We start from the raw sequence: 26,078 nt of genomic DNA, 5'->3' as shown, positions 1-26,078 counted from the left end.
GAGAAGTCGGATAAAGGTCCAATCTAATAGGTAACTTCGCCTAACCCTTTATCTGTTCGGGTCCAACTGCCAGTGTCGACAACCAAGAGTCTGAGGAGCCCCTTGTAAATTGAGCGGAGGTGGATCATGAGCACTTCTGCTACATTCTTATCGGAGTGCCGAAGATCAGCGCTCGTCTATCTCCGGAGGTCTCGTTAAGTATGACTATAGCGGCAGTGTGCATGATTCTCAGGGTCGGTGTGGGTCCCAGTGGTCCTGCCTCCAGCAATTGGGAAGTTACCACTTATCCAAGGGATAGGGAAAGGACCAAACTTGAGAATAGTCCTTTCGGAAAAAATTGTAATGGATGACGTCAACTTGGGTTTATTGTCTATTGGAGTCTGTGGATGTCTGTAAAATATATCTTGCTTTTACCCCCATCCTTGGAGAGGGATGCAGTTAAAATAAAAATTTTTGAAGTTCCCATCATCTAGTATTTTTGGAGGACTTTGGGGGGGATCTACTCCCCCCTAGTACAGTATCCAAAGTCTTAGTTACATTTCTAAATCGCCTTTACTCCATCTTCTTCCCTTACAAGGATAGATAACTGTCCAGATTAACATTTTTCACTACCATTTTTGCGCTGGAGACCTCAATTGGATCCTCTCTTTTTGGAGCCTTCGTTATTTTGATGTTGTAGAAGGTCTTTAAGACTTTGAAAGATCCCAGATGAAATACCGTAAGGTGCCACCTTCTTGAAAACTGTAGCAAGTTCCATGTAGTAAGGATGGAAGGAGAATTGACTTCCTTTTCTGGGTCAACGACCTTTTCAGAGTCATCGGGTATCGGTTGAGTTGTCCATGTTTGGATGATTTTCGAGAACCTCATCTTGTCTTGCCATGAAATTCCTTTAAAAAAAAGAACAAAAAACCAAAACATTCCAGGTGACCTCCATCTGGGGGTCGTCATCTTCTCCTTCACCCTATAGAAATGTAATAGGTGAATCACATTGCAGATTACACGCACAGCCGCTCGGTGACCACTAACTAAAGCTGACATTTCATATAACACATTAATCAAAAAAAAAAAAAAGTGGCCGGCCTCATTTTCTCTAATTAGGCAATTACACCCGGCACATATATTACCGGGCTAACGTCCACAGGTCAGAACTGGAGATCATTAATTCCTGAGGCATGACCTATGAGTTTACGGGAGAGAAAATGCAGCGTTGTGGGGGGGTTTTTTTGAGTTAAGTGCCCTGAATAGGTGAAAAGGCAGAAATTCATGATTGTACTTCATTAATGTCGGGACGAAGCAACTTTTGATTTTCTGTCCATGGGGTTGACATTGTGGTGAGTGTTTTTTTGGGTCAAGGACTTTGATGGAAAATTTTGGTCGGTGCTTTAAAGTTGTTTCCCATAGAACCAAAAGATGGACTCAACTAAAGCCGTCTGTGATGCTGCATATTTTGTTACAATTTTTGCCAATTGCATCTTATAAGACGCCAAGTAAATTTCTATAAAAACATGGTACAAAAAAAAAAAAGTTACCAATTTTTATAAGCAGGCGAGATGGATCAAGAGGTTTAATGCCTCCGTCCGATATCGACAGGTTTGGCAATGTGCTTGGGGGCGCCGGCTGACTGATTGTCTTGAGAGATGTCAATTGGGCATGACCATTGCTTTGTTCTCCCGGAATTATGCCACCGACAGAGATGTCTGTTGGCAGCTTTCTCGTAGAGGACATAGGAGCGTAGGGCTGAAGGATTGCTCCTCTGTATGGGAGAGAAGGCCAAGATGACAGCCAAAGCCTCAATCGGCCGACAGCAGCGCTCCTTACTCTTATCAGCAATGTACAAGGGTATGCACCAAAAAAGAAAAAAATAAACTTTACTCAGTTGCGTATTTTTACTTAAAGTGGCCTTGTCAAGTCTCATGACAAGTCAGTTTTAATTAGTATTCTCTTTTTAAAAATTTGACTTGTACTTTGGGTTGTACCTCTATTACTCCTCCTGGAAATATATGAATTAGATAACTGTGCATTACCCTTTTTCCTTGTCTATAATCCTGACACGGTCAATAATTTTTGGACTGCATCAGATAATTTTTGGACTGTATTAAAATCTTTTTTTTTTCTGGTGGTTCTATACAGCGATCAGTACAAGTATAAAAAATAAGATCTAGTATGGTAGAAAAAAACATAAAAATAAAATTCTAGTACTTTCTACCATTTGCCGTTTAAGGAAAAAAAAAACAAAGATCTTTAGGGTTCTTTCAGATGTCTATGATCATCGGTCCGATCTCTGGTCACAATGCACGGACTGGTCACTCATCTCACAACCTGAGCGTGACCACCTTTTTATAGAAATATTTGAAGCTGTCTTGCTCGGGGTTGTAAGACGCACAGCCAGTCCATGCATTGCGATCCGAGATCTGACCGATGATCATGGACGCCTGAAAGAGCCCTCAAGGATCCAATTTTTGGGGGGTTAACAAGGACTTTCGTGCAATTTTTTTTTAATTTATTTTATTCTTTTTTTTAATTTTTATTTTTTTACAAAAATTAAAAACTTCTAAATACGAATTCTCTGGAAAATATAGACTTTTTTTTTTTGCGATTCGATATTGCTTAGGGTTTTTTTTTTCCAGTAGCATTTTCTTATTTTGCGTCTGGCATTTAGCCGGATGAGGGAGAACGTCGTCTTATCACCCGAGCGCAGGACTGGGGCCTGTGAAGATCCCACGGTTCACGCAGTTAGTTAAAGGAGCGAAGCGTCTCAGTGTGACGGCCATTGATCTGTGTATTTTTACATTACATCTGAAAAGCTCTTCACTCGGCGCCAAAGTGACCCGTAAACAATGCAAGACAAAAAGATGAAAGGAAAAAAAGAAAAGTCGTGGGGAAGTGTTAGAGACCGGTGAAGTGTTATTAACATGAATTAGAGCCTCTCCTTTTGTAATGAGAGGAGCGGTGGCGCTGCAGACGGTGCGCGCTCCGGAGCAGGAGGTGAAACCAATCAATGAGGCTGGTAAAGTGACTCGCAGACGGGGCCGGTGCAGGATACACGCGGCCGCAGAATATAAATCCCAGCCACTAGTACGGAGCCACTAGTCCGGCTCAGACGCCAATTACGCGATGTTAAATCATGTTACTCCCCTACATTGAAGGTCATTGATTTCTTCAAGGGAATGTGTCATCCACAGTTTGAATCAGGTCTTTATTTACATTTTTTTGTTTGTTTGTTTGTTTGTTTATTTATTTCTAATATCATGATTTATATTGGGGGGAGGGGGAGATCTGAAATGTTGCAATTTTCATATTGACCCCTAAACCTAAAGTTAAACTTGTACTTTGTTTTCTACAAATGACTTTTTAGAAAAATTGTTATAAGCATCACAGACAGGATTACAATGACTGCTATACAGTAGAGAACACCAGATCCACCATTCACAATAGGTGATGTCACAGCTCACCTCCTCCTCCTCCTGTACAATGACTGATAACAGCTCTATATACTGTAGATAACACAGAATCCACCATTCACTATAGGTGATGTCACAGCACACCTCCTCCTCCTGTACAATGACTGTTCACACCTCTATATACAGTAGATAACACAGGATCCACCATTTACAATAGGTGATGTCACAGCTCACCTCCTCCTCCTGTACAATGACTGATAACAGCTCTATATACTGTAGATAACACAGAATCCACCATTCACTATAGGTGATGTCACAGCTCACCTCCTCCTCATGTACAATGACTGATAACACCTCTATATACAGTAGATAACACAGAATCCACCATTTACAATAGGTGATGTCACAGCTCACCTCCTCCACCTCCTGTATAATGACTGATAACACCTCTATATACAGCAGATATCACAGGATCCACCATTCACAATAGGTGTCACAGCTCACCTCCTCCTCATGTACAATGACTGATAACACCTCTATATACAGTAGATAACACAGAATCCACCATTCACTATAGGTGATGTCACAGCTCACCACCTCCTCCTCCTGTACAATGACTGATAACACCTCTATATACAGTAGATAACACAGGATCCACCATTCACAATAGGTGATGTCACAGCTCACCTCCTCCACCTCCTGTATAATGACTGATAACACCTCTATATACAGCAGATAACACAGGATCCACCATTCACAAGAGGGGATGTTACTTTTACAGAAGTCAGCAATGTCAGAGCCACTCTATATAGCTTGGCTCCCTAAATTTGTGACTCCTGAAAGAACAGGATATGAGTCTAGTATTAGGACTAGTGGCTGGTGTGAAAATTGCTAGATTTATGAATTTTTTTTTTTTTACTATATAGTGATGGAAAATGAAAAAAAAAATCATTATTAAACCTAACTAAAAATACATTTAACATAACAATTGATTTAAATAGGGCATTCTCTTTATTTTATTTCTACAAATGTATCTTAGTGCTTATCAGGGGATACGAAACGCGTACGAAACGTTAGTGATCACCACTAATAAAGACACTGCGAACATAACTGAAAAAGTCGCATGGAAGATTAAGAAATGGGGGCAAAAAATATAATTACTTTTGTTCTGGTTTACAAAATGTCTGCGAAGCTTTAACTTTTTTTTTTTACTCTAATTATTATTTTATTATTTGTTGTTGATTATTATTATTATTATTATTATACTTGTTGTATTTTTTATTTTTTTTTTATTTAAAAAGTTGTCATTGTCATTGAATAGATATTTCTTTATAAAAGAGATCTCAGTGTAAGATTTTTCTGAATGAAAGAGATGTTAAATGTAATTATATTTTTTTTATCTAACGCTTCTATTGAATCTCCATATTTCATTTTGTCTTCATAATTTGGCTTTCAATGTAATCATCCATCATCCTGAGTCTCGGGAAACGGGGGGGATCTAGCCATTCACTGTGTCTGTGTTCAGTTTTGTGGCTCCTTTAAATTTTTGTTTTTTTCTCAAATTCCCATCAGTTCATGGCTCTCCCCGCAGCCCTCACCTCACCTTGGCCCTCTATTACAATCATCGCACTTTTAAGCAATTATGTGGACGCAATTATTTTCCCCAGCTGCTTTTTAGTTAGAAAGCGGTGACCCAAAAAAAAACTATCAAATTATTACAGATTGTGAACCATGTAGCCGGCTTTCTCATCGGGCATTCTTCAAATATTTGCTGCGGGACTTTGACATAATTTAAATGATCAGAGAATCTTCTTATCTCATTTCTTGGCGAGATTATTAAAGTGAGAAACTCCATTTCTGTTCATAAAAGTGTTGCATTTTGTTCGGCACCAAATTTATAATTTTTCAAATTTTATTTTTTTTCTTTACTTTTTCCCTGTTTTGTGTGATACATTTTTTTTCCTCCAGTATTACTAAAGGACATGCTATTGTGCATGAAAAAAAACACTAGAAATAAAATTATCATCAAAATATAAATTTCTAAAAATTTTGGTAAAATTTTTGGTTACCAAAAACACTTAAAAGGGGTTATTTTTGGGACGATTTCTAAAGAAAGAACCATCAATATCATGAAAATTGATCCAGGCAGGCTTGGGTCAAGTGAAAAATCCAATAAAGGCCAAGACTTAAGGTTCCATGGTCAGAGAGACCCGAAGGCACAATCCCTTATTACTAGGCCATTGAATGATTTACAGTAAGTGTTACAGTAATTTTCTCAATAGGCTTGACTTTATTCCTGTAGAATATCTGGTATGAAGGTGTAGACAAGTGGACTCTGAAAAAAATGGTGACTTTGTTAACGGGAACATTTTTTTTCACAAACATTTCTCAAGTTCTAAATTAACTTATGGGTCACATCACCCAAAAACAATATCTAAACAATAAAATTGAAGCATTGTCAAAAAACAAGACGAAAAACAGCACAAAGTCTAAAAGCAACAAAATTCATCAATTTAATTTTTCGATATTTTTGAGTATTGATGGTAGAATGAAAAAAAATCTATTTTATGCAATGTATATGTTATTTTTAATAAATATGAATTGTAAAGTTTATAAATTATTTTATAGAAATGCATATTTTGACATTGGTTTTGCCGGTGGGTACGTTTACAGGAGGAGGTCACTTCATTGATGCATGACTCACGACCTTCATTCATGTTTCCATCTGTGTGTAGAAATATAGCAAAGCAGACATACCTAGAGACATTGCAGGACAACCTCATTGAGATGGACATCCTCCCCACCTCCCGACATGACGGTGCTTACAATGATGGGTATGTGACACATCCTATTAATTGTGTGCCATTTTGCATGAAATCACCCACTCAACCCACTGCACTTACCCGACACTGCTGGCTATAATTACCAAGCACTGGCACCGCTGAGGACATTTAGGTGGCAAATATGAATCCAAAATCTGATCTTACATCCTCACAATTATAGGGGTAGATGTAGACCCCACTACTGTGCCACATTATGACTTTTATCACCGCTGAGGACATTTAGGTGGCAAATTTGAATTAAAAAAAGTCTGTCCCATGGTCGACTATGCAATGCAAAGCCTATGAAAGGGCCCCCACCTACCATAAGCCATTTACAATTCTGGTGTTCTTTTATCTCCCATTTGGGAACTTTTAAGCTCCTGAGCCAGGGTTTAACTCTGCCTTCTGCTCCATCTATAGCTGCACCTTCAAATGAAATAAAAAAAAAAAGTTGTCTTATTTTTAGGTCAACTCAAGGCCATGAGAAGACTACATAAGGAGTTCTGATATTTTTGGCTTTGGAGGTAGAACTAGACCAATCCAACTGGCTTTGCTAGAGTAGACGTCTTCAATTTGTGATCGGTCTCGATGAGATTTTGAATAGGTTTTATTGTATGTATATTTAGTTATGAAAATTTTAGGAAAACTTAAAAAAAAAAAAAAGTGCCCAGCAGTGCCATGTATTTTGGTAAAACTTTCATTGTGAACCCATAATTCGCAGACCAAAAGACCTAGTCATGGTGTTTTATTAAACCATACCTTTTGGGTTGAAGGTTCAGCCTTCTGACGTGTCAGGTCAACTGTCTTTTTGCGTCAATGCCCAGAATTTCCAATTTTTGACTTGCGACTCTTATTGATTCTCAACTAAATGGGTCTTGCACTATGTTTTCGATCAACATCAGTTTTGAGCATAGTTGAACATCAGTACATAAAGCATGTCTAAAAAGATGTAGATCGAAACAAAAAAAAAAAATTGGGCAAAATGTACAAAGTTCTTTCAAATTCTTTTACTAAAAGTTGAGAACCAAGTTGTGCCCAGTAAATGTCTATACTGCTGTGTGTGTAGTGTGACATTTTATTTCAATAACTAGTGTTGGTCGAAATAATTATTTTCTTCAAAAAGTTTACGAAAATGTACTTTGGTCATTCATTCGGTTATGCTATAATATAGAACATTCCAACCAAAGGGACAGGTGCCTGAAAATCTTGAATGGCCTCACCATGTATTCCTCTCTCAAGTCTTTTTTAAAGAAGGGGTGAAGAGATGAATACCATTGATTTATTAAGTGGTAAAGTTGGAGAGCGGGCTGGGAATAAGAAAATGTAATTATAAAAATTCTGTATTCAAGCATAACAGTGGCCACCTCAATGAAAAATGTGTTCCCTCTTGTTTTGATAAAAATGATTTTCACTTAGATGTGGTGCATGCTATGTGGATTGTTATTCCATTGAGTTTTTAGGGTTTGTAGTGGGGTCAAACATCATGCTAGCTCTGCTATATCTTTGTTTTTTGTAATATATACTTCTTTAGGATGTATTTTATGGTATTATAGAAAACACTAGGCGTTGTAATCCGATCTCTTACTGCCACACAATTCTAGGGGTAGATGTAGACCCCACTACTGTGCCACATTATGACTTTTATTTACAGGCTATTGCTTTTCTTTATCTCCAGGCATTTTCTGTTTAAACCAGGAGGTACATCTCCCCTGTTTTGTACAACGTCACCAGGCTATCCTCTGACCTCCAGCACTGTGTATTCCCCACCACCCCGGCCTCTTCCTCGAAGCACTTTTTCCAGACCTGCCTTTAACCTGCAGAAGCCGTACAAATATTGCAATTGGAAATGTGCTGCTTTAAGTGCTATCATTATTTCTGTCACACTGGTGATCCTCCTGGCTTATTTCATTGGTAAGTGTTATTGTATTGCACTTCTCTGACAAATTATTAGATTTCTATGTTGGATCAATGGATTTTTGCCATATATATTATGTGTTTTAAACTGTTCTTTTAAAGTCGTTTTTTTTTTCTTTTTTTTTTTTAAACTGTTTTGTTGCTTTTTTTTTTGTCTTTCTAAATTTTATGTTTATCAACAAAATAATGAACGGATTATTTAATCCGTCACGATAGCAACTCATTCTGGTCAAGTTAAACTGCTGTAATTACCACCCATAATTACTCATTTCTAAAAGAGCCATGAATTATTAAAATTCAAATTAATCTGTTCAGCTTCGCACAAACATATTTAACAAAGAGTCTGACTGATCTAATCAACAAGAGGGAAAAAGATATTTAATTAGATTTTGATGAAAAATAGTGTTTAATTTATTGCATAATCAATTATTAATTAGCGCAATAAGGAGAACTGGCCGCGTTTACTAATTAACTCATTTAAAAATTATGAATAACCTTTCGGGGTGTAATTGTTTCTCACATCTTGTCACGACGAGGATAGTGGTGGTATCCTAACTACACAGATGCCCATGTTGATGGACACGTTGCACGGTGAACCGACAAATTGACCTCTGCAGTCTGTTTTTATGTTTTCATGACATTTACCATGGTGACGGCCGCGCACAGTTTTCCAGCTAAATGATTATGCGAACGCAAATTTTTATTTTTTCCAGTTAATGAAATTGAGTTCTTCAAGGGGCTATTACCATTGAAGATCAAGATCTAGGGACCGCAGCCAAAAAGAGAACGGTCTAAGCCCTCCTTTGGCGGCATGGACCCTCCTTTGCCAGGGTGAACCCCTCTGGTGAACCCCTTTTTGCCGAGGTGTACCCCTCTGGTGAACCCTCCCTTTGCCGGGGGAAACCTCCTTTGCTGGGGTGAACCCCATTAATGAACCCTCCTTTTACTAGGGTGAACCCCTCTGGTGAGCCCTCCTTTGCTAGGGTGAACCCCTCTGGTGAGCCCTCCTTTGCCAGGGTGAACCCCTAAGGTGAACCCTCCTTTGCCAGGGTGAACCCCTCTGGTGAGCCCTCCTTTGCCAGGGTGAACCCCTGTGGGAAACCCTCCTTTGTGGGGGGGAGAACCCTCCTTTGCTGGGGTGAACCCCTCTGTGGAACCCTGCTTTCCTGATTCCCATACAGTTGCCATGTATCCAAATCTGTCAGTGTTGCACTTGGCTTTTCCATAACCACCATGGTCTTTAATCTATATGACCCCTCCATTGAAGTGTATGGACAATGCAATGATCAGTGGTTGGCGCATCTCAATCCTTTTGATACTTGGGGCGCTGCACTTTTTAGGCATTTATATAATTATCTGTGCATATGCTATCAATGTTTATAATGAGCATACCCTTTTTCAAGGAGGTCATCCCATTAACAAGAGATATCACCTATTCAGAGGATAGGTGATTAAATGTATGATTGCGAATGTTCTGACCTCCAGGACCCTTACCATTCAAGAAAATAGGGTCCCAAAGTCCCCTATATAAATGAAGTGGTTTGAGCATGTGCGACCACTGTTCTGATCACTGTCTACAGAAGTGGTGGTCGCACATTGTCACTAATGCTTCATTCACACAAGGGAGTTTTGGACCCCCCATTCTCGGGATTCTTGGAATGCTACCTAAGATTACAGAAACTCATCTTTAAAAAAAAAAAAAAATTCTGGGTGGGAAATCCAATTAGTAATCGTCCTCTTAAAAAAACAAAGTTTGGTAAAAAGGAGAAGGATTTTGGCTACTTCTACAGCTTTTTGCAAAAGCGTTTTTTCCAGGATTTGACATTTATTGCTGTATCTGATAGAGCGCCATCCTTGTGCATGTGGCTTTATCTGGTATTGCAGTTATTTTTTTTTTTATAAAAGGAGCTGAGCTGCAGTACCAAAAAAAGGAACATAGGTGATAGTTTCCCCATGAAGGTGCTGCAGTAAAGGGGTTCAGTGCCTCACCAGGAATCTGTCTCTTCCTTCTACTGTTTGGTGGAGCTTCTAAACTGATGGACCCCCAATTAGTCACCCATTTTGAGTGTTTTTAGTTTTGTTTGTTTCATTGATAGCTTATTTCTTGTGGATGTCGTGGACATAGTAAGGTCGTACTATGATGAGTTAACCACACCTCGTCGCGCTTTTAGGACAAATTAAAATCCACTATGAGAAAACCAATGAAGGTTCTATTTAAAGGACAACAAGCGGAGATCTTACAAAATGGCGAAGAATTAACACAGAAAGTATATGGTACAAATAATTATTTTATTTCCTAAAACTGGAATACCCCTTTTTAATTCCTTGATAACCCGCCTAATATATTTCATATCAGAAGTAATAAAAAACCATAGAACCAAAAAGAAGTCTTCCAGAACATCACAGAGGTCATGTTATATTTGAAGCGCACTTGTTACCCCTCTAATCCATCCAAGCACTTGCAGCGCCCCGAGAATCTGGCACTTTGGGCCGGTAACACACACGGCCCGCCATGAGAAGTGTCAGCTTGATGCATGACAGGCTTAAGAGCCCTTGTAGAGAGCTAAGTGTAGCCTGAGGGGAGTCTTCGGTTTCATAGTTGATTGTTCGGGGAAAACTAGTGTTCGCCTGAATTGCCGTCACAGTCATTCGTACCAACTCTCCCCCCCGACTGTATCCATAGACTTTACATGACCACGTTCCTAATCCTTTTTTATTGGCGCAGTAAATCACCGAACTTCTCACATCTGAAGCATTGTAGGGTTTAGTCTGCGTCCCAAAATATACCATCCAGACCCTTTAAGCTCGGGATGTTTTAGGGCCCACAAGCTGCGGCGCTCCACGTCACGGCTCAGGTAACGTACCGCCACATGATTGCGAGTTATTTATCGCCTGACGACTGCGAACAATGAAATACAATATAGTGCGAGGACTTTTATGTCTTCAGTATGAAGTCAGGGTCTTATTGAATCTCGTACGTGTAAACACCCGGGCTGGATATAAAGGGATATTATATCCAATCTATGAGATCTAGTTCAGATTTTTTTTTGCTTTTCTGATAGGTAACTTTTTTTTTTTATGGCAAAATAAACCAATCCATGACTTTGATCCCCGAGCACAATGGCCATGTTGGCCGAGTTCTAAAATCTGTTGAGGCTTCGATGTCTTCTCTTATGTAAAATGTTTTAGATCATTCTCAAAAACTTCCAAAATTGGGACTTTTTTCAAGTTTTGATGGTAGGCTATGTGTCCTGTCCATCTGTGCTCCTGTGGGTCTCTGCGGCGCAGCTTACCCATCTATATGATGAGTGCCAGCCAAGTTCACCAGCTCCCATAGATTGGCTGTGAAGATCCTCGGCACGGAAAGTAAAAGCCTCTGCTTGGCATGAGATGCACGTCTTACCATTACGAAAGAAAGCTCCATGTCCGAAACGCGTCCTTTTTTTTTTTTTTGCATTGGTGCAATATTTTTAATGCACCTGGAACTGTTTAGGCTGTACTAATAAATTGGTGAGGTTTTACATCCAAACGGGTGGGCCCCTTGGTTTGCTTTACCCGACTATATGCCAGTTGCAGAGGTACCCTGGTTACTTTAGACTCAATCTCTGCTCCTCCAAGGGACCGTGTGGTCCTCCACCACTACATTTCCGCAGCCACGTAACCAGAGAATGGTGCCATGGCTATGAGGGAAAATGCAGTCCAAGTCTATATAGAATATAGGTACAGCCTATAGCTTTCTGAATCCTAACTTGTAGGGAGATGAGTAATGTTTCAAGGGGTCTTCCCATATATCCGCAGCCCATAGACTCTGGGTGTCACAGGTTTACCATGACAGAGAGGAGCCAGAAGACTGCAGTGTCTTATTTCATGTACTGTTGCACTGATTAGAAACACCTATCCTTCATATTAAACGGTGCAGGTTTTTTTTAGCAGAGCAGAGGTTAAACTGTTCAGCTTAGAGTCTCTGAAGCTTCCCAGCTTGGATTATCTCAGCTGTTAAGTATTGACCACTCCCCTTTCCTATTTATAATCTCCTCTGGCAACCTGGATTGTGTTAGTCTTGTGCTGCCTGGAGTGGTTCGACTGTGTGGAAATCCTCATCCTCTCCTATTTAGTTTTCCTTCTTTTTCTCCCTGATGTTCCTCTCTGTTGTCTGTGAGTGCATGTTTGTATGATAGGTATTTTCATTTGTTCCTCCCTTTTTAGTCTGGTTATGTATGTATATTTATACACTACAACTCCCCACTTCCCTGGGTGGGGGAGGAGGATAGATATAGAGCTGATTCAGGACTAAAATAAGGTATGTGGCCCTGGCATCTTCACCATCAGAAGTAATCCGGGGAGCTGGGATAGCTAGGGCGCCCGTAGCATTAGGGGCAGGGCAGGAGCCCCGAATAATCCGACAACACAGTCGTGACATTTTCTTTGAAGATTTCGTGGACCAGGAGATTCTCACAACCCTGCACTCTAACGTCCCGTCTGCTCCTACCCTTCGTGTGGTAGGCTCAAACTTCCTTCTGGCACTTCTCATGGGGGATTGATAGGGAGATCCTACTACAACAGTGCTGGTAGCTTGTCCTTTGGGTGCACACATGGTCTGTGCCACACTCCCCTCACTTCCTGGCACCACTTTCATATAACACATCCCTCCTATTCCCTTATATTGGCAACATGGTGCTCAGTACCACAACATGGCCCCTGTGTCACCATGAGGCTGACATACTCTCAAGCAAGTTTTCGTCTTTCTGCCTGGAGGCCAGGAAACTGTTTCTTGGTGGCAAGGAGCAGAGTGGATGGATCTTTTGCATCGGCCATATTTGATCGCTGATAATGTAGCAAAGTAAACATATGGGGCAACAATTTCATAAGGTCACACAAAAATGAAGCAAGTAAGTGTATATAACAATGCAAAATGGACCCTGTTGACTTAGAAGGGTCTATCGAGATCTTGGACAACCACCTAACTTTGTGCCTGGCGAGGAGAAGGCGATAAACTCAAGACATCAGAAGCTTTGCATTAGTAGAAGGTTCTTCTAATGTATAGGTTATGCTCTAAAGAGCAATTTATCTTGTGTTTTTGGTAGTGTTTTTGATAATACCGTACATAAGTTGAATTGTAAGATGGCCCTATAGGTCATATGCAGTAAGTGTAAAGGGGTAATCTGGGATCAGGATAAACCCTCTTATCCCTGGTGTAGAGAACTTATTTAAAGCTTCTCTTCTAAGAAAGCGGTGATGCCAAAAAAATCCCACATTGATTGTTGTGGAAAGAATGAGCATCAGGTGGCGGCATTATTTTAGCAAACTTTCGAAACTCTTGAATATAACACCATTACATTTGTGCTTTTACATAGATGTATTATCCACACTGGTGTAGCCCTGGCGTCCTTGCCTTCTGCCTTCCTACTCCAGCAGAGACCCCAAATCACTTACTGCCACGGCCCCCGTTCCGCACTCCCTGCTCCAGCTGCTGATGCCCGGGGTGCGCGCAGTTCCCCGGGCACTGTGCTTAAAACGTGCACGGTCCTGTCCTCTTAAAGGGACAGAGCATGCTGTCCTTAAGTGTCCCCAGTCAATGGCTGAGAGACAGTCATGATTTAAGGCACCTCCACCTGATGGGAGGTGCCTGAGCAATGTTGTAAGTCTGTTTCTAACACGCTTGTGAGTTCTCAGGTCCCAGTGCTCATGTTCCAGTATACCTGTCGTGCCCGCCCGCCTGCCTGTCTGTCTACCAGCCACACCAGCCCAAGCTTGCCAACTCTACCATTCCTAGCCGTTCCTGCCTACTGTCCCTTGGGGGTCAGCTGCCATCTACCCGAGGTCAGTCCTGGTGGAGCCCCTGGTCCTGCCTCCCTCGTCTCTCCTCAGATCGCGGTTTCATCAGCCGCCGTGCATCCGAGGTCGGTCTTAGTGAGGCACCTAGTCACACCCCTCCAGGCTCTCCTTGGACCATGGCACAGTGGTTTCACCACGCAGCCCGTTACAACTGGCATGATGGTGAGATGGTTATTGACCAAGTTGTTCAATTAGTTGTATGAGAAAAACATAGCGCCCAGTTTCCTGCCACGAGCTTGAAAAACCATGGCAAAAACAAGGCGCGAGGTGTGAACGCTGCCTTACGGAGTTAAGCCATGGGCGTGTAGATGAGGTTCATCTGCTGCTTTCTACTCCATTAGCTGAATCTCAAAGCTCCCCAGTCAAATAGACAAAAAACGCGGCACAGCCGATTACTGAACTTGTGCAAAACTGGTTTAAGCCTCATTTGAGAGCACTAATCATTACCCGTAGAGAAGTTCTGTGTAGCGGAAGCCCATCATCCGTCTCAGACATCCAGCCATGCAGATACCGCTCTGTCCTCTTATCTCCTCCGTAGTTCCCTCGCTAACACTGTCTGACCTCGTTTAGCTAATTAATAGGAGTCCCCAAAAGGGAGCAACCCGGCGGTACTAATATATAGACACACAAATTAAAAATGAATTACTTGAATCTTTGGGGCTATTCTGTAATTGACTTTGCAGAGTAAAAACACCGATGCTCATAAATAGGGAACAATTTGTGTCTTAAGCTCTCATTGGAGAAAGGAGAATTTGTTAACGGTCCCTGATGACATCAGAGGGGTCCCCAAGGACGTCTCTCAATAGTCCCTCACCTGAGATCTACTGTGGTTATAGTTTCATCTCACTTAATTCCTTTACCATTTATGAGGCTGAAAGCATACTTGTATTTTGGGGGACTGTTCTGAATAAGCTGTCAGGTGTATACATGAGAAATAATAGTATTTCAAGCCATTATATGACTTTTCTAATGACCAATTTTCACCTCTGAGGACTTTATTGCTAATTTTCAGTTGTCGCTGAGCTTGTGAGTACAAACTAACTGCTGTGATGTCTCCCATACACAGAACACAAAGACATGAGGGATTCCAGATCTACTGTCTTTATGTAGCACATGTTCAAAAGAAGCAGCAGCATGGAGGAGATTATACTGAAATATAGAGCAGTATAGCTGTGTATTTAGCTGTGGGCTGAGATAAAACCTATAGAAAGAAGAATCATCATGGAGGATATTATAAAGCAGTATTGAGCAGTGTAGCTGTGAATCCTGCACTGGGGGTGAGAGAACTCTAGAAAGAAGCATGGACGACATTGTAAAGCAGTGTAGCGGTGAATCCAGTACTGGGGGTGAAATAAAACTCTAGAAATAAGTAGCTTTCAGAACATTATAAAGCAGTACTGAGCTGTGTAGTTATGAATCCAGCTCTTAATTGAGATGAAACACTTAATAGAAAGCTACAAAACGACGTGTCTGGGTCTCACTCAGTCTGCTCCTGCTTCACCCTCCGTTGACTTAAACAGGTAGCTGTAATCTGATTCCTCAGTGATCTGGCAGTCCACATTTTTTCAATCAAAATACATTTTTTGGATGTTTTTTTTAATTGAATGATGAGTTTAGAAGGCGAGGGAAAAGGAAACAGATTTCTCTGATATAATATAAAGTTTCTTAAATTCACTTGTAGTATTGACTTACACACAGTTTATTAATAAGCCATTGAGTCTCGATGTCTCGTCTCCTAGTATTTTTCAATCTGCAAGATGTGGAGAACATATCAGCACATTGCCTAATTCTTATTTGTACTCACGATTTAGGAAGCAGAGTTGGGTAGCAGAGCCCCTTTGTGTCGTCTGACATTGCACCCATCTATTATTTTTGATCCTGGTGTCTTCCTATGTGGCAGGGGAGTCATTTGGGCGGCTGCTACTTCAACCTTTGTCCTTTTTGGTATCAATTTCATATAAATCCAATTAATCAAGGTATATTTCTGCCGTAGGGGAGAACATATCAACTTTGTGCAGATGTTGCTCCGGTCAGATCTGATCCCATGACCCTGCGCTGTTCTGGAGCCAGCATGGATGTGACCTTGTATTTCAGCCCATCGTTATTCTTGTAATCAGGCTGGGATGTCTCGTCCTTTCTCCCAGTCATTTACAATGTAATTAAACATCCCAGACATCTTAATTGGGATGTAAATTGTTGTTTTGCTGTAGAGCTATTAAATGTGTGGTGGGGGGGTTATTTGCCGGAGTGATTTAGTTCTTTAGTTGGAGTACCACTTAAGACCACTGAAAGCTTTTTTTTTTGTTTTTGTCTTAGTTTTTTGGCCCTTAGTTAAAACAAAAAACAGCAAAAAAAACAACAGGCAGGTAGTTGATAATTACCTGCTTGTTCTACCAGGCATCGGCACAGAGAGGTCACCGAACGCTCCTTCCGGCAATTCAGCTGCTCAATACCAACAGAACAGCTCTTTTTCCTGGCTGCTCTGTTGACGGGGCGTGCCTGCTGATGTCATGCTGATTGACAGTCAGCTCCCCGCTTCCTAACTGCAGGGAGCCGGCTCTTAATCAGAATGATGTCAGCAGTCACGCCCCCGTCAACAGAGCAGAGCGGAGGAGAAGCAGCTGCTCTGTCAACATGACGTCAGCGTAAGCCGCTAAATCAATCTGTGACTGCTCTGTGCCGGAAGAGATCAGTGCCGGACACAACTGGCAGATAGGTAGGGTTTAGGCAAATGAAAAGGAAATTCTCAGCGCTCCGTGCCATGGCACATGTGTAGCTACCTCTCCTTTCTTAGCCACGCAGATCGGGATCTCGTTATCAGAGGTGGGACCCGCGTCTTCATTTATCACCTGTCCTGTCGATTCCCCAGAAACATCGTAAGTGAGAACATGCAACCATTATCGGGTGTCTGCCGATTAATAAAAAGGACCAGTCTGAGCCACATGGTCACATCTGGGGGGGGGGGGACATTTATGAGGCCGTTAGTGGAGGAGAAAATTTGCCCCAATATTTTGCTTGGCACATAACTTTGTAACGTACGGGTACAAAAGAAAAATAAATGTTCCAGAATCAGGGGAACAATACCAATTGGATGGTGAATTAAAAAAAACCCTGAAAGGTCCTCTTTAAATTCCTACCTCAAGCCTATTACATGGAGAGATCCCTTTTTAAAGATGGGCTAGGTCTATCGCCTGCAATTCACGTGACTCTCCATCTCGCATGTATATTTTCTTTTAAATCTCATTCGCCCCCCCCCACCTTCCTCAGACCTGGACCTCTTTAAACCTTCAGGGAACAATCGATAGCAGATGTTGCTTTCCGCAGCCTCTTTCAATCAGTTCCTTAATTTCACACTCTGTAATTGATTCGTCTGGTTATTTATTAACCTCACCTCTTTTTTTTTTTTTTTTAGGCTTGGGAAAGCCAAAAGGTAACATCAGGCCACGGCAGTGTTTTTGTAGATTTCTGCTGACTTGTTTCAATTTCGATATGGAGTGAAGTAGGGTGGGGGATGCGTTCTTGTTCCAGTCTCATCATTTATTGTCTGTTTCTTCTCCGGTCGATCTATCATGATCATCTCCCTCTCTTTACCAAGCCCCCTTTACTCCATCGCTGAGTCCCAGAGGGCGTCCATTGTCTTGACCTTGTAAATTACTGTCTTTGTAGATCCTTTGTCATCGTTAGCCTCTGTAGGTTTTTGATTTTGCTGTCTTGAGGCTTTTTTTATCTGATGGTGTAAGACTGTGACATGTCAGGGTTGCACACTTCTAAAGGTCCTCTGGGTCTAGAGGGTGAACTAGATATTTTTAATTTTTGTTTTTTTCTGAGCTAAGGGGTGGACGACATAAAAATGGACAACAGACCCCTCAAATTTGAACCCAGTTGGATCAGGGTCAAATATGCTGATAAGAAAGACTATATACAGTAGCGGTCAAAAAGTTTGGACACTTGTTCATTCAATAGTTTTCATTGGTATTATTGGAATGTGCACATTGCAAATTCAGACTGAAGGCAGCAAAATCACAAAGGGACAAATATGTTAAAGAGCTTGTCTACTACTTTTACATTGATGACCTATCCTAGGATCGGCGGGGGTGCCGGATGTCGGACTCCGGCTGATCAGACATTGATGACCTATCCTTAGTGTAAAATTAGTGGTCAACCTCTTTAACAAGGAGTAAAGAAACACGTGTGAAACCAAACAAAATTATGTGTTACTGAAAGGTACCCCCTTTCACTCTGATGACCGTTTTACATCCTCTTGGCATTTTCTCAAGCAGCTTCATCGGGTCGTTACCTGGAATGGCTCCTAATGGACAGGTAGCCTCGTTAAGAATTCAATTAAAGTGTTTGCGACCATCAGGTGTGTTTTGCAGATGCAGTGTTGGTACACAGTCCTGAGACCTATTCCACTACTGTGCTAGGTCAGGATATGCCAAGAGAAATGACAGTCCATCATTACTGTAAGACATGAACGTCAGTCATTGTGGAGAGCTGCTACAATCTTAAAGGTATCCTCAAGTGCAATCATGAAAACTATCAATCTGCATGATGAAACTGGGTCTCATAAGGACCGTCACCAGGAAATGAAGACCATGAATTACCTCTGCTGCAGAGGATAAGTTCATTAGAGTTACCAGCCTCAAAAACCACAAATTAACAGCACCACAGATAACAGCCTTCATAAATGATGCACAGATATAAAGTAGCTGATAAATCTCAACATAAACTGTCCAGAGGAGGTTGAGAGAAGCGGTGCTTTATGGTCGAATTGCTGCAAAGAAGCCACTGCTGAGGACTGCAAACAAGAAGAGACTTGTTTGGGCCAAACAGCACAAGAATTGGACATTGGATCAGTGGAAATCTGTACTGATGAGTCAAAATTCGAGAGTCTCTTATTGGAAGTGGCACTGGAGGAGGCTTGCAGGGCTCTGGTCCAGTGGCCACTGACTATCGTAGCTGCCTGTGACGCGCCCCCTGGGCCGTGTGTGTAGGGGAATACCCGGAGCCGGGCCTCAGTGAGATGCTGGGGGTTGTAGTCTTCGTGGCGGCGACCCGGTCCGTGCCCAGGGCGGTCAAACCAGTGGGGATAGTCTATTCGTTCTGAATGTCCGACTACGCCACCCGTGGATTGCGGTTAGAGTGAACCGCCGCTGCAGTGCAGACTGCTGAGGCTGGTGTCGTGGGCGCAGCAGAGTGTAGTATAACTCCCCACGGGCGGAGTATAGCCTCAGGGCAGCAAGTGAGGATGTTGGGAGTGATGGTGCGCGGGAGTAATGACTCAGAGTCTCTGTAATGTAGTTCAGGATCTTTACTCACAGTTCATTATCCAAGTTACTTCAGCTGGTCATAACGTCCCGCGTCGTACTGTGCTCACCATGTAAGGGGCTCGGCCAACTCCCAGATAACTTTGGAGCGCTTCACACGACCCCCTTTGTGTGTCCTTCTTCTGGCCTGTCATACCCCACCAGTGACCATGCTTCTGTCCGGCTGCCTCGGGCCTTGGCGGGTAAACGTTGGCCTCCGTTTCCCTGACCCTATGTGGTGCCTTCCTAGCGGGTATGGCAAGGGGCTGCGCCACATAAAATGTCACAGCCTCCGGTTTCTAGCTGAGGGTATTTCCCCGCCTCCACTAGTTTCGGGGACCGGTCTCCCCCTTGGCCTGACCCCTCCACGCAGGTAGATTCGGGCGTGTGGTGGCTACCAGTCGGTCCACACCCCTGGGATCCCTTCGTTCCTTGAGCCTCCTCCACTCCTCTTCCTTTCTCTTCCTCTCCAGGCTTGGGCCTCAGTTACTAGGTCTGCCTCTGCTCCCGGTCACTTCCCCTCAGACTCAACACTGATCTAAGATGGTGCCTACCTTTTATACCTCCCTCTAGGTGCACCCAGGAACTACTTCCTCCCTGCTCCTGCACTACAGGGTTCCCCCTTCCTCGATGTTCCCTCCCCCCACTCCAGCCAGGGACAGGGACTGTCGTGCTCTGCTTGGAGCATATCGGTCGCCCTGTCCCCCGGAAATGTGGTGTAATGCATGCAGGTGTCGGGGTCCTGATCCACACTCCATCCTTACCTGAGAGTGAGATATCGCACATCTGGATGAGATGCAATACCTCTGTAGCAACCGAGCCCTCGGGGTGCCACACCTGTATATATCGCTCTCCGGGATGTACATCTATAGGCCAGTGTACAGTTGGGACATTTAAGTCCCGCTTCCAGGACTGCTTTGGGAATGTCCCTAACAGAGTAGGAACAGGCAATATTGAGCAGAGTTTGTGAAAATCCTGCTTTTTACGTCCCCAAAATTGCCAAGACTCTTAAAGAAAAATTCCGAGAGTCCCAGCAAGGACTGTTGGCAGCTCCGCGGTCATATCTCGCCCCTGAGGGTCTTAATGCGTTTAGCTCACAGAGGATTACTTGGATGAAACGTTGTGACAAACACATCAGCGGTATGAGCAGGATTAATCCAGACATACAGACAGATGATGGCCAAACGTTTGTCTAGCTGACAGCTGTTTCCCCAGACTCCCCCATAAACGTGCATGCTGGGATGGTGTTTCTATACTGACACGGGGATCAGCGGCCATCAAACACCTCTGATAGCAGCTCATCTTACAGGGGAACGAAAGAGGACTCATGTTGCAATCTTTTTTTCTTTTTTGGCCCTGATCAGGCACCGAGACCCCGTTCCAGCTGCTTCCTGCACCCCTTATAGTTGCACCCATGATTAGAAGAGCAGCGATCTTCCAGGCTGTGGTTACCGAGTGGTGATTAAAAAAAAAAGTTAAACATTCAGATGACTTGACAAAGTAAGTCATTGCCTGGCTGAGGGATAGTGGGAACCCCACACAGGCTGCCAGTGATCCAAGGCCGGCTCCATCTGTCTCTGTCATTCATGCTGCTTGCTCTAATGACCTTTTCTGACTGTATTATCACCCGCTCCGTAACAGGAGACGGATCAGCGGATTCATCTTCTTACAGAGACCTGTCAGCTCCTTGTGTACTTGTCTGTACTCTATTATGCGGAACCAAAATATGTTACACCCCCCCACAGAAGGCAAGAACTCCTGAGTGACCCATTGTTTTACAAAGCAAGGAAGCAGTCCTGCATTATATACTAAAGGCTTACAAAAAGAGGATTTCCTAAATATTCTTATAACTTATTACTGTGGGGGAATAGAAGTATTTGATACACTGCAGATTTTGCAAGTTTTCCCCCCTACAAAGAATGGAGAGGGCTGTAATTTTCATCGTAGGTCACTTCACCTGTGAGAGACAGAATCTAAGAATAAAATCCAGAAAATCACATTGTATGATTTTTACATAATTAATTTGCATTTTATTGCATGAAATAAGTATTTGATCACCTATCAACCTGCATGAATTCTGGCTCTCACAGACCCGTTAGTTTTTCTTTAAGAAGCTCTCCTACTCTGCACTCATTACCTGTATTAATTGCACCTGTTTGAACTCGTTACCTGTATAAGAGACACCTGACCACACAATCACACTCCAACCTCTCCACCATGGCCAAGACCAAAGAGCTGTCTAAGGACACCAAAAATTTTAGACCTGCACAAAGCTGGGATGGGCTACAGGACAATAGGCAAGCAGCTTGGTGAGAAGGCAATAACTTTTGGCACAATTATTAGAAAATGGAAGAAACACAAGATGACTGTCAATCTTCCTTGGTCTGGGGTTCCATGCAAGACCTTGCCTCATGGGGTAAGGATGATTCTGAGAAAGGTCAGGAATCGGCCCAGAACTACACGGAAGGACCTGGTCAATGACCTGAAGAGAGCTGGGACCACAGTCTCAAACATTACCGTTAGTAACACACTACGCTGTCGTGGATTACTATCCTGCACGGCACGCAAGGTCCCCCTGGTCACGCCAGCACATATCCAGGCCTACAAGAATATAACTACTATAATACCCTGTGAACAAGAACGTACATAACTGATGCACTAAAGCTTGAGATATCTCTGTTTTATTGTTTAAAATCAGTTTTACTTTTTTTATCAAATGTTTTCAATAATTGCACCAAGAATCATGGGCTCTGCTGGTCTAAATGTAATAAACCTCCATGACCAGGTGAATAAACCAGCGTTTTAGCAGCATTTTGTTTCCCAGTTTAACCTTTTTTTGAACTTTTAAGTATGATCCAAAGCAAAATTGAGCCTTCTGCCTCTTGTGCGCTCACCGTGTCTGGGCCGGCGAGGAGCCGCATCTCACACCTGCATCATTTGTGATTTTCCGTTCTGGTGAATCACTCAATACATATCATTTCTTATCCTGTGAGGAAAGGTTGTTCATTGATATCCACATTGTAATTAACTGCCCTCGCAGTGTGGCGTTCGCGCTGTCTGTCTCTGCCGTTGCCTGATCCTTGACGTTCAATTACGTTTACCCCGGTGTTTGTTCTTGGGAACGTGTGTTGTTCATTTGCGAGACTGATGGTTAGTCATAGGGCAGATCATTCAGTCTGATGTATTTATCTGCTTAATTCAAAGCGCTTGGTATTCAGCGGCCCAACAGTAAATGAGATTGCATTACAAATTACTGTCAGGTGAGGATCAAAGTTACATATGAATTATGCCGCGCCACGTTTTGATTGCATTTTTACTTTGCTGGATTCAGATACAGATACAAGATTAGGATCTTACCTAAATATAGATGGGATAAAGCTTTAATTGTTTGTTAAATAACTACTATAATACTGCCCCCTATGTACAGGAATATAACTACTATAATACTGCCCCCTATGTACAAGAATATAACTACTATAATACTGCCCCTATGTACAAGAATATAACTACTATAATACTGCCTCCTATGTACAAGAATATAACTACTATAATACTGCTCCTATGTACAAGAATATAACTACTATAATACTGCTCCCTATGTACAAGAATATAACTACTATAATACTGCCTCCTATGTACAAGAATATAACTACTATAATACTGCTCCTATGTACAAGAATATAACTACTATAATACTGCTCCTATGTACAAGAATATAACTACTATAATACTGCTCCTATGTACAAGAATATAACTACTATAATACTGCTCCCTATGTACAAGAATATAACTACTATAATACTGCTCCTATGTACAAGAATATAACTACTATAATACTGCTCCCTATGTACAAGAATATAACTACTATAATACTGCCTCCTATGTACAAGAATATAACTACTATAATACTGCTCCTATGTACAAGAATATAACTACTATAATACTGCTCCTATGTACAAGAATATAACTACTATAATACTGCTCCTATGTACAAGAATATAACTACTATAATACTGCTCCCTATGTACAAGAATATAACTACTATAATACTGCTCCTATGTACAAGAATATAACTACTATAATACTGCCCCTATGTACAAGAATATAACTACTATAATACTGCCCCCTATGTACAAGAATATAACTACTATAATACTGCCCCTATGTACAAGAATATAACTACTATAATACTGCCCCCTATGTACAAGAATATAACTACTATAATACTGCCCCCTATGTACAAGAATATAACTACTATAATACTGCCCCTATGTACAAGAATATAACTACTATAATACTGCCTCCTATGTACAAGAATATAACTACTATAATACTGCTCCTATGTACAAGAATATAACTACTATAATACTGCTCCCTATGTACAAGAATATAACTACTATAATACTGCCTCCTATGTACAAGAATATAACTACTATAATACTGCTCCTATGTACAAGAATATAACTACTATAATACTGCTCCTATGTACAAGAATATAACTACTATAATACTGCTCCTATGTACAAGAATATAACTACTATAATACTGCCTCCTATGTACAAGAATATAACTACTATAATACTGCTCCTATGTACAAGAATATAACTACTATAATACTGCTCCCTATGTACAAGAATATAACTACTATAATACTGCCTCCTATGTACAAGAATATAACTACTATAATACTGCTCCTATGTACAAGAATATAACTACTATAATACTGCTCCTATGTACAAGAATATAACTACTATAATACTGCTCCTATGTACAAGAATATAACTACTATAATACTGCTCCCTATGTACAAGAATATAACTACTATAATACTGCCTCCTATGTACAAGAATATAACTACTATAATACTGCTCCTATGTACAAGAATATAACTACTATAATACTGCCCCTATGTACAAGAATATAACTACTATAATACTGCCTCCTATGTACAAGAATATAACTACTATAATACTGCTCCCTATGTACAAGAATATGTCTACTATAATACTGCCTCCTATGTACAAGAATATAACTACTATAATACTGCCCCCTATGTACAAGAATATAACTACTATAATACTGCTCCTATGTACAAGAATATAACTACTATAATACGGCACTTTTTTAATCAAATGCTTTTTGTATTCTTACAAAGTAAAATTAAACATTTACATGAATCTTAAGAGCTTGCACTCGACATTTGTTTCGGTCGTCCTGCAGTAATGCATTTTTAGTATCACTCCTATCATTCTGTCCTGTTGGGATCTGCTCTTCCTCCTCATCGTTTTCACTGTTGTCAGATATAATTACATTTCCTCCACCTGGTTCACAAAGGTCGGCGGCTGGAATGCTGCGCATGTAATCAATACAGATCCATAGTGAAATATTAATAGAGATCACATCTCTGCCTAATATATTCCGATGCTTCATACCTGCTGTCTGATAAATCATACGTCATGTTTGCGGAGGACGTGGCCTGATAGTGCTCAGGTCAGCGGTCGTTATGAGTTATGGCTGGTGTCAGATAGTGCTGTATACATTGTGAGGCCGTCCACCTTCCACCTATTGACCTGATTTTCCGCATTCTGAACATGTTTGTATAGGAAATGCTTCAGAATTTCATACTACAGCTGTCAGTCTGTCATATTACCGCCATATACAACCTCCGAGTGATATGGAGTCATGATAAAAAAATATATGAGGCCCTAGAGTAACTTCATATGTTTCTTATTTCATAAAAAAGTTTTTATGTACAGATACTTTACAAATCTAAGAGCATTTTTTGTTCAGCACCATATGGCGATATACAGTAGGAAATATTACAGCTCTGCAGTTCAGATTCACAGATAATCCATGAACCTCGGTACAGAACCAATCAAAAAATCAGTTATTTCCTATCATACAGGTTTTACTTTTGGGGTTCAGATTTTGATTTATTTATTTTTTTTACTTTTTGAAGAAAGTTAATTCCAAAGAAAAATGAGCTGAAGATATTCCAAATAAAACAGTAACATTTTAGACCAATATTGTAGATTTTTTTTCCTTTTGCACTAGCACAGTGCGGTTTATTTATTGGCAGGCTACCAGGTTACATGGCATGAAAAATCAGACGCGCAAATAAATGGCTCCAAAGACGTCTCGATAAGGTCTTATTTTTTTTTTACTAGACTGTTCGGCGTATTATTGTTGATGTGAGACTATTTTATAAAGTATTGATGGTTTATAATGAAAGTTTCCTAATCACCAACATCGTGATGTAGAGTATGTGGTGTCCTCCGGAACATAAAAAATATCACTGGGTTTGTTTTATTTTTTTTTATTATTTTTTTTTTTAGGCGAAGAGGGTGGTGTTTATAGGAAAGAGAGAACCACTTTTTTTTTTTTCCGCTCTAATTTTTTACCAATTAAATGTTTAGTTTCTGTAATAGTTGAAATGTTCCTTTTTTTTCTATATTTCATAATTTAAGGGGAAAAAAAGGAAAACAGGAATAAAAGCTGAAGATACATAAATCAAAACAAAAAGTGCATGCAAAAAATATATATCCATATCCACAATTTGAATCTATAGCTGGCACTCTGTTATTTCCCTATTTTAATGTTTAATATTATTATTTATTATTGTTCTTATTATTTTTACTGAATGTATTTTTATTATAATCTTTTGTTTATTATTCTCTTAGTAATATTATTATAATCATTAGAATTATAATTTCTATTAATTTTTTTATTATATTTTATTTTTTATTTTTAGTGTTTTATTGTTGTATTTTAATATGATTATTAGCATTATTGTATTAGAA

General features: G+C 40.9%; 1 protein-coding gene across 11 annotated transcripts in view; it reads left to right on the top strand.

Moving 5' to 3' along the window:
- Nucleotides 1–26,078, top strand: part of TENM4 (teneurin transmembrane protein 4) — a 1,569,569-nt gene that overhangs the window by 1,394,359 nt on the left and 149,132 nt on the right. For 8 of the 11 annotated variants that reach the window (XM_073661697.1, XM_073661695.1, XM_073661694.1 and 5 more), the window contains 2 exons: nucleotides 6,137–6,235; nucleotides 7,899–8,134. In XM_073661697.1, the coding sequence (XP_073517798.1) occupies nucleotides 6,137–6,235; nucleotides 7,899–8,134 (335 nt within the window). The remainder of the gene's footprint in view (nucleotides 1–6,136; nucleotides 6,236–7,898; nucleotides 8,135–26,078) is intronic. The other 3 variants (XM_073661699.1, XM_073661700.1, XM_073661696.1) reach the window with 1 other exon arrangement.

Source organism: Phyllobates terribilis, unplaced genomic scaffold (genome assembly GCF_046119375.1).
Source record: "Phyllobates terribilis strain yellow unplaced genomic scaffold, ASM4611937v1 Scaffold_2__4_contigs__length_985480577, whole genome shotgun sequence".
Taxonomy (NCBI): Eukaryota; Metazoa; Chordata; class Amphibia; order Anura; family Dendrobatidae; genus Phyllobates; species Phyllobates terribilis.
The sequence above is the reverse complement of the archived record's forward strand: the minus strand, read 5'-3'. Positions and strand labels throughout refer to the sequence as shown.